Source organism: Nannospalax galili, unplaced genomic scaffold (assembly GCF_000622305.1).
Source record: "Nannospalax galili isolate Female #2095 unplaced genomic scaffold, S.galili_v1.0 scaffold321, whole genome shotgun sequence".
NCBI lineage: Eukaryota > Metazoa > Chordata > Mammalia > Rodentia > Spalacidae > Nannospalax > Nannospalax galili.
In genome coordinates this window covers 2,649,775-2,660,014 of record NW_008345972.1, presented here as the reverse complement: position 1 = coordinate 2,660,014, position 10,240 = coordinate 2,649,775, and the positions used below count along the sequence as shown (strand labels likewise).

The following is a 10,240-nucleotide window of genomic DNA, read 5'->3' as shown; positions in this document are numbered from 1 at the left end:
GAGGACTATGGACTATTGGTATTTGGTGGGGATATGTTATTTTGGTTTTTCATGTTATTATTTTTTTCTCTGTGATTTTGACATGTGGATTTCTTCTGTAGTTTCTGATTGTTGTGTGAGACCCAAGCCTTCAAGTTTAGGTCTGCTTCTTTTTGTGAACTTTATGTGTCTTTGTGGTTTACTTTTTGAGCATGAAAAGCTGGTTCATCTAAGCTTCTGGTTCTCTCTTTTGATTTTATATTGGAGTGGTCAGATTACTTTTGTCTTCAGGAGTTCCCACAGAGGCCCAAGTCAGATGAACATCACATGCTCTCAGGCTTTCTAAGGTCTGGATCCCTTCAGGAAATATTTTGGCCTCAGGAATTTGGGGGTTGGACTGGCCTGGGAGCTGGGCACTGGAAAGATGTTGGTCTAGGGCAGCTGGTGGCCGTACCACCCAGAGATGCCAAGGCAGATGGGGGCAGGAAGCGGCCCCAAGGCCCCTGGGCACTGCACTGAGGAGATGGGTTGGTCTGGATGCAAAGGATCAGGAAGAGGAAAGGTCAGCCCTAGCATCCAGGAAAGAGGCTGGCAGGTGGTGCAGGCCCAGGGAAGCAGAGGGAGGTGAGTGCATGGCCAGGTTCAGAAGCAGTGCTCCTGGGGACCAGAGAAACACTGAGTTGGTCTGGATGAAAAGGATCTGGAAGCAGTAGTGGTTCCCCAGGGGTCTGGGACCCCACAACAAGGAATTGGACAGAACCCAAACTAGGAGGAGAGACCGGTGGGGGAGATGGGAGGGTGAATGAGGCTGGGGGAGTCAAGGCTCGGGGGGTGTGATGGACCCACCCCAGAGAGAGCCTGTGGGTTGGAGAGAGGCCTGTGGATCCTGCAGGCCCAGGGGTCCTCTCATGTCTTTTATGGCTCTGGATTGCATTTAGTTATGGATGTGGTGCTCTCTGCTCAGCAAGTGGCTGCACCAATAAGAAATGAATCTCCCTCAGTTAGCAACTATTAACTGCCAATTGTTTAGTGTATTAGTTACTTTTCTGTTGCTGTGATAAAACACCATGACCAAGGCAATTTATAGAAGGAAGACTTTATATGGTTTATGGTTCCAGAGGGATGAGAGGCCATGACGGTGGGACAGGCATGGCAGGAGGCATCAGGAGCAGAAAGTCGAGCACTCACATTTTCAAGCAGGCACAGGAAGCAGAAACAGATTGAAAGTGTGACTCTCAAAGCCCACCCTCAATGATGTGCTTCCTCCATCATGGCCACACCTCTTAAAGGTTCCATGACCTCCCCAAACAATGCCGTGAACTGGGGGCCAAGTGTTCCAGTACTTGGAGCACATGGGGGACATTTTCATTCAAACCACTACACTTAGGGATTGATAAGGCCTTAAATGTAAGTGTCCCTCCCTCATCCATGATGGGCCCAGTGTAGTGCAGGTAGCTACTGCTAATGTGAGTCCATGAGCCATGTCATGTCCAGAAGACAGCTTTTCCTGGCACTCAGTCCTAGCCTTTGGCTCTTACATTCTTTCTGTCCTCTCTCCCATAATGTTCATGGAGGGTTGGAGGGTTTGATACAGATATCCTGTTTAGGTCTGAGCATTCAATAGTCACATATTCTCAGCACTTTGACCAGTTACAAGTTTCCGTATTTACTACCCAGTACAAACAGAAGCTTCTCTGACCAAGGTCCATAGAAGCACTAATATGTGAGCATATCATAAAATTTTAGCAGTTTGACACCAAGTCCAATTAACAATTCAGCCATAGTAAGTCTCCCCATTTAGGATGTATGACCTTCTAGTTATGGACTTTGGTGAGGTTTACAATACCAGGCATGAATTCACCCTGTGTATCAGACCTCAAATCCAACCAGAAAGTGATTGGTGACTCTGATACTGCATTCTGCCTGTCACGTTGGTATTGTTTCTTGTAGGCTTAACAACTGGTTAAGACCATTGATACCTTTTCTTTCCCAGCAGATTGCATAGCACCTTCCAGCACTCTGAAATCGAGGCAGCAGGGAAGAAACTTTGAGCTCAGTTCTAGTTTGATTTCTCTGTTTTGCAATGAAAGTATGTGCTGTCTTCAGCCATAGAGTACTACTGTCTAGTTCTTATGGGCAGTCATGAGCAACAACAACAGCCTGTATTGTTTTGAGGCCCTTAGTGGAGCCTCCTTGACCAGCAACTTGTAAGGAGGTATTGCAAACTTGGCTTTGGGGTTTTGTCTAATAATACATGGCCTTCGCAGCAACAATACCTATCTATACAGGGCACATCCCTTCAAACTCTTTTTAAAATCATATTTTAAAATTAGCTTATGAAACAGTAGATTTCCATATGACTTTTTCATATAGTTTTAATTGTGGTAACTCTCTCTCCAACCCGTTACTCTCACCCATCCCCCAATTCCCTTCTCTGATTAAACCTTTCCACCCCTAGTATACTTCACTAATTTCATGTCATATGTGTTCTCACACCTTCCTCATCCAGTACCTCTTCCTAGCTTCCTGGCCTCTATAGGGACCTCAAGATAAACACAGAAACCTTAAACTTTGAAGCTAGGGGCCAGTGAACTGGCTCAGCAGCTTGCTTGTCATCAAGCCTGATGATCTGAGTTAGATCACCAAGACCCACAGACCCAATGGAGAGAACTGACTCCTGAAACTGCATAACTCTAAAATTTTCAAGACATGCTGCTTCTTTAATAGATTAAAAATATTCTATTCATTATTTTTATGTGTAGGAGTGCATTGCCTGCATGTGTGTAAGTGCACCAGTGTCATGCAATGCCTGTGGAAATCAGAAGATGCCAGATTCCCTGGAACTGGAGTTATAGATATTTGTTAGCTGCCATGTGGGTGCTGGGAATCAAACCTGGGTCCTTTGCAGGAGCAGTCAGTGCTCTTAACTGCTGAGCCATCTCTCCAGCCTCTTGCTTCTTTAATATATTTTAAAGAGCTTACATAATTTTGTGTCCCACTTGATTTCAGTTAGGTAAATATATTTTTCAGGGTCTGTTTATGTACTTTAGGCTGGCTTTGAACTTGTGATTCCCTTAAATAAGCCTCCCCAGTGGTGGGATTACAGATATGTGCTATGATGCTTGGCTTTTAATTTTTTTGTTTTTACTGATATTTTTACCCTTAATTTTTCTTGACTGTGTATATATGCTATATTGTTTTTAAAAAAGATATATTTTTATTTTATGTGTATGAGCCTATATGTGCCATGTGCATTCACTGCCCACAGAAGCCAGAAGAGGGCGTTGGATGTTCTGGAACTAGAGTAACAGATGGCTGTGAACCACCATGTTGGGTTGGGAACCAAACCCTGATCTTCTGAAAAAGCAGCCAGTGCTCTTTAGTGCTGAGCTGTCTCTCCAGACCCCATGTTTTGTTTTTCAATTAAAATTGTGCTGATTTCTGTTTTTCATATTTTACCTCAGGTGTAATGTCTCTGCTGAGGCCTCTTCTTCTAGATGTGGTCCCAACGATTCAACAGACTGCTGCTTTGGCTCTGGGAAGACTGGCCAATTACAACGATGATTTAGCAGAAGCCGTTGTGAAGGGAGACATTCTCCCACAGCTTGTTTATTCATTGGCAGAACAGAATGTAAGAACTATTCCACAGTAACTTATGTACATTGTTTTAAATTTAAAAATGGACAGTTTTGGCACAGTTTAAGTCTTGAAAGCATTAAAGTTACTAGATTGCAAATAAACCTCAAAGTTTCTGAACTGTGTACAAGAATGTCTTTAGGGTATTTTTCTTTGGGGTGGATGTGCAGCTTTCTCCATTGTTGTTAGTTTATGGGGACTCTGTAAAAGAATTTCAAAGAATTATATAAAGAAATATGACTGTGTGTGGGAACTTTATAGAAAACTGTAGGATCTATCTGTGGGAAGTACATTAGACCCCAGGCAAATAAATAGTTGCATTCAGCAATCCTTATCTGCAGGTGAAATATGGTTAATGGAAAGAGTAAGTAAGAGACAGTCTTGAAGGGAGGGAATATATTTAATGGAACATTTGATAAGTCATTTCTTACTAAGTAAATAAGCATTTCAACTCATCTAAAAGCACTCTCTGAAAATCTTCCAAATTCTTTTCTCTGATGCTGTTCTATGTTTCCATATAGTTAAGGATTCTACAAGTAATTTTTAGACTACGCATTATACTCTACTAGTTTATCTTAACCTAGGTATATACCTTTTCTGACATCTTTAAGACTAAATCCCAACTTGCATAATAAAAGCACAACACAATTGAAAATATGGGCAAAAGACTTGAACAGATATTATCCAAAAGAATATCTATAAATGGCCAGTAAGCATATGAAAAAACCTTAACATCACTAGCCATTAAGAGATGCAAACACTTTTTATAATGCATATGTATATAATTTAAGAACTTCTATCTTGGTAGGTTTCCATATGGCTTTTTCTAAAGGCCTTTAGTGTTACTCATTCTCCCCATACTCTCTCTTCTGCCACGCCCTCCCATTTCCTACTCCACTCAATCCTTCCTAGTCTAATGTCCCCCGTTACCCCTCCATATCATTGCACTCTGCCACCTCTCCAAGGAAACCTCCCACCCCATGGCCATATATTACTTTCCTGACATCTCTGGATTTAAAAAAAATTAATATTTGAAATTTTATGTATATGAGTGTATTGCCTGCATGTGTGTAAGTGCACCTGTGTCGTGCAATGCCTGTGGAGGTCAGAAGAGGATGTCAGATCCCCTGGAACTGGAGTTATGAATGGTTGTTAGCTGCCATGTGGTGCTGGGAATTGAACCTGGGTCCTCCGCAAGAGCAGTCAGTGCTCTTAACCACTGATCTATCTCTCCAGTCCATGGATTATCAGATTGAAACATCTATATGTAAGATTTCAAAGCTAGTGTCTAGCTATGAGAGAGACTGTGTGACGTTTGTCTTTCTGGGTTTGGGTTACTTCACTCAGGATGATTGTTTCCAGTTTCATCCATTTACCTGCAAGTTTTGTAATTTGAAGTTTTTTTTTAATGCTGAATAATATTCCACTGTGTATATGTACCACACCTTCCATTATCCTTGAATTTTCTGCCAGTTCCTTCATAGGGGTATTATGACCTTGGAGAGTCCTGGTAATGGTCCCATTTGGAGCTGCGTTGTTAGGGATGAAAGTGCTGCAATATTACACAGACTTAACGTTTTTCAGCTAAAGTCATGTCTAACACCAACCTATTTTCCCAAGCCACTTTGCTAATAGGGATCAGTTGTTCAGCTATTCCCTGGACAGAGTTTTGAATATAGTTTGCACACATTTGTTGGTTGTAATAAATATAGTTGATCCAATCTAAATTTTTAAATATATTTTATTTATTATTTTTATTTTATGTGTATGAGTGTATTTTCCTGCATGTTTTTGAGTGTACCCGTGTCGTGCAGTGCTGCAGAGGTCAGAAGAGGGCTTTGGATTCCCCTGGAACTGGGTTTAAGGATGGTTCGTAGCCTCCATGTGGGTGCTGGGAATTGAACCCAGGTCCTCTGTGAGAGCAGTCAGTGCTCTTAACTGCTGAGCCATCTCTCCAGCCCCAATCTACATTTTTATTGACAGTTCACTACCAGATCAAGCCTGACTTGAAGCTGGCTATTACTTGGTTTTGAGCTTTAAATTCATTTGGGACTTCCTGGACCACTCCTGTGGCATCCATAGAAATATAGAAGCCAGATAAGCCTCCTGGAATTGAGTTTTCTTTTCTGGTGGAAGGGGCTTTGTGGTGGGTTGGAGTGTCCAAATGCCATAATCAAAGAGATGGCCAATTGAACTAAAGTACAAGGCTCATTCCAATAGATTGGTAGGACTTCAAATAAGGGTCCTCCATGATACCACCAGACATCTGCTTACGAGATCACCAGGGCTGACTGGTTGGTCATCTCTTCAAAAGATTGTGCTTCACTGCACCCTGTGATATTGCCTACTACAATGAGGACCCTGACTGGGTGGGGATTAAGGACACATATAGAGATCATAATGTCAGAGTTGTCTATGATGGTGTAAATCTTTGTTTCCAGATGGGAAGGTGAGGCAAACATCAAATTTTAACAGTTAGAGGAGAACTAGTCTCAGTTACATCAGTAGCAAAAATACTATTGGTTTCCTGTGTTAAAACAAGAGACCCACACCTTTGTGCCACCATCTCTGTTCTGTTAGGACCCTTGTGGACCTCCAGATCTAGGAGGTTTCCAGGACTTCCCTTGATAAATGCATCTCTTACCTCTCAGCAGAGAAGCTTCCTTATATAGCAAATGATTAACGTAGAGTACCACAGAGAACTGGCCAATATGTGGAGAATAAGAGGCTACAGATTGCTTATCCATGAATAGGACACCTGTATCAAATTTCTACCTCTCAAGGCTCAGGAATCATTGTGTAACAGGGGGCAGAAAGACCATAAGAGCCAGAAGAGGTGGAAGACCACAAAGAAACAGTTTTCCAGACAGCTGGTCAGTTACTTGTATAAACTCACAGCAATGGTGACAGTATGCACAAGTCCCACATAATCTCAAGCCAGACAAAATCCCAGCATAGAATGTGGGGAAGGTGGTAAGAAACCCCGACCCTACCCGAGGAACTATTGACAACAGATGGCTGATGGGAAGGGGACATTAAGTCTCATTAAGGGTAAGACTCTTGGTAGGTTGATCAGGCTGGAGTGGGTGAACCTACACTGAGGGGCATTTGGAGACACACACCTGACTCAATAGACATTAAGATACATATTAGAGTATAGGACATTTGGTGGGGGCTAAGAAGGAGGGGTTAAAGATACAGGAGGGGAATCTAAATATGATAAAATATATATTGCATGAAATTCACAAAAATTCAATTAAAAATGAAAAACAAAACAAAACAAAGAAAAAAATAAACAAGAGTCCTAGCAGAGTCTCTTTAAAGTGAATCCATGGAAATCAAGGTGACAGTTTTTTATATTTTAGAATATCCTAAGTTCAAAATGGCATCAGATTGTTAATGACAAGAAAGGAGCAGGGACACAAGAATTGCAAATATAGTAGCAGACACGATACTAAAATGCGCAGACAGCAGGTTGAGAATGACACTGGGAGGAAAGTTCCTGGGGCTTATTAGGGAATATTTGTTTCTTTAGCATCAGTTTTAAAGGTTGATCAGTTGCTTTCTGTGTGTTCCAAGGAGCTTGGCCAGTTTCGGTAGAAGTCCCACTGATTGTGGGTGATTTCTTGGTCTGAGGGTAGTGTGTCCAACTTCTTTCGGCAGTATGCATGGCAGTTTCAGTGGTGAGTGGTACTTGGTGGGGTCTTTTCCATATGGGTTCAAGTTTTCCTTCTTTCTAGGATTTGATCAAGACATAATTACCCAGAGGGTACTGATGTGTAGGAAACTTGAGCGGCAGTGTTTGAGCTAATAGGCCCAGCTGCCAAGAGGAAAGAGTGTAAGACACTTCAAATACATACTCTCTGAGAAACTGGTCCTTGGCTTCAAAGGACAGAGTACTTCCAGTGACACTCAGATAAGGTAAACCATAGAGCATCTTATGCAGTGATAGCCCTATGTTTTTTGAGGAGCAGTCCCAATTATTAGGAGGGCAATGGGGAGGATAATTTTGTTTAAAGTATTAATTTGGCCAAATGTCTTTAAAGTATGATCCATACTTTCTACTCTCCCAGAGGAGAGGGTTCCAGGGGTTGTGAGAGTCTCATTTTACTTCAAGTGTTTAGGTGAGTTCTCTGGCAGTGGTCACAATGGCCCCCATTATCTGAGTCAATGTTTTAGATTATTCCAAATCTAGGTATTGTATTTCCTAAAAGTACTTTGATTACATTATTAGCAGTGACAACAGGTAGAGGTATCACCTAGACTCTGTGAGTTAAGTGATCAATTATTACCAGTAAATATCTTAAGCAGCCAACTTTTGACATTTCTGTATAGTCAGCCTCAGCCTTGGATTTCTCACTCCAGGAAGCTGTTGTCTCAGGGCTTATGTATTTTAGAACAAGTAAGGAATCCTTGGACTACTTATTTAGCTAGGATATAAAAACCCATGCACCTATACATTCTAAGGATAGCATCATGTATGACTTTTCTGGTATAGATGACGTAATAGTTTATGCATAAAGGGCTTAGATAACATTTCCCATCCATCTTTAATATCCATTTCCCATCTTCATCTTGGAGGCCCCAGTCTTGGTCAATTGTTTCTCTTCCTTAGGGGTAAATAGTGGGGAACTTAGGATAGGAGGAATAATGGGGTAAGATGGAAAAGAGGAAACTACTCCTCTAAGATGTCCTTTGAAGCAACTTTATCTGCCGGATTTTTACCCTGAATTTCAGTAGAGTGTCCCTTTTGGTGCCCAGGGACATTTACTATTGCAATTTCTTCAGGCAGCATAAAGTTATCTAGAATCTGAGTGATAAATTCCTTTGATGTTAATCAGACCCTATTTGGTTGAGATCTTACCAAAGGTGTGTACTATGCAAAGGCATATTTGGAATCGGTATAGATGTTTACTTCTTGACCTTTAAGATATTTCAAAGCCTAGTTTAAAGCAAATAGTTCAAAGGCCTGTGATGACCAGTAATTTGTTAATCTCCCTGATTCTATGATACTGAGGCATTCCCCATCCACTCCAGCATAGTTGTTATACCTCTTGAGAGTTGATCAGAGGTTCAACCCCTACTTCTATGGAGGTTTCTTGTACTCTGATTCCAAACACTCAGTCCATTTCAGACTGATTCCCTTGTGGGGCAGTATCATATGTTTGGTGCTTCTTAGCAATAGGCAGATAGAAACAAATCTCCAACTAGGTCCAAAGCACCGCCAGAAAGCCTTATGAAGTCACCAGAATATCTGCAGAACTGTGGATTGGGATTCCACACTTAAGCCAGCAACACTTACCAGCCATCACATTCTACCTCCAGGATGACTCAACCACCAAGGAGTATTTTGCTGTCACCACAGTGCTTCCTACCTTAGTCTCTGAAAAGCTGCCTGATTGTCACAGTGCTTGCTTGGGTTCTTCCCTGTATTGTCAAGAAATCCCAATTCTGGGTTTCTTCAACCAGCCTGGGGAGCATCCAAGACTCAGTGCTTAGGGACCACCACAGAAGGCCACAGAATGAGTCTTCCTCAGAGGGTCTGAGTGCATCCTTGAATGGGCTAGGTTCCTGGACCTGCCCCCAAGATTTTAGAGACAAAATTGGAGACACAAATTAAGGGACCACCACTCAAAATATCTCAGCAAGGCACACGTTCTTCAGAGAAAGGGCACACAGCTGCCAAAAAACTGGAAAGTAAGCACACATAGCCAAAGTGATGTTTGCCTTTTATCCCTAACACGAGCACACTTGTCAGTTCCTCATTGGCTGAAGTCCATCCTTATAATCTACATTTGATTTGGCTAGTTTGAAAAATAGCACGAAAGGAAAGAAAGGATGCAGGGAGAAAGTGTGTGTGTGGGGTTAACAGCTAAGCATTCCAGGAAGCAGATTACATCTGGTTGAAAAAAAATGGGCATTCCTTAATAAAGGAACTAATGGGGTAAGGGTGATATGAGGGGAAATTATAAACTTGTTTGATAGAAAAGATGGAGTCTTGGTCTGGACAGATGGCTCAGTGGTGAAGAACATGTACAGCTCTTGTAGAGCACAAGAATTTGGTTCCCAGCACCCATGTTAGGGGGTTCATAGCCATCTGTAGCTCCAATTTCTCATTCCTTAAAAAATAAAACATATGTAGACCATGTAAATATGAAACAGTATTTTAATTTTCAATTCACATAATAATTTGTTTGTTTTGTTTTGTTTTGTTTTGCTTTTTGTTTAGATGAGGTCTCACTATATAGCCCCAGGTGGCCTGGATCTCACAGAGCTCCTCCAGCCTCTGTCTCTGAAGTGCTAGGATTAAAAGCATGTATACCATGCCCAGCTTGTTTTTAAGTTAAAAAAACTCCTAGAGGGGTCAAAAACATATTATACTGTTTAGCTTATTTTTTTTTTTTACCAGGAGAAATTTAAAAAACTATGACTCTTTTACCTTCATGTTTATATGGTGATTGCAAATGCATCTTGGAACATGAATGTTATTTCAGGATAACATGGATATTATTTCAGGATAACATGGGGCACCAGAAAGATTAATTGAGGTCATGGAAATTCTGCCATGCTTGGAGACTGAAGGATGGTAGAGGAAATAAATTAGTCAGCTGATCATATAGTCACA

General features: G+C 41.5%; 1 protein-coding gene across 2 annotated transcripts in view; it reads left to right on the top strand.

Moving 5' to 3' along the window:
* The window catches only part of LOC103741439 (sperm-associated antigen 6), a 71,027-nt gene that overhangs the window by 27,322 nt on the left and 33,465 nt on the right, over positions 1-10,240 (top strand). For both annotated transcript variants that reach the window (XM_029567896.1, XM_008842200.3), the window contains exon 3: positions 3,444-3,610. In XM_029567896.1, coding sequence (XP_029423756.1) covers positions 3,444-3,610 — 167 coding nt within the window. The remainder of the gene's footprint in view (positions 1-3,443; positions 3,611-10,240) is intronic.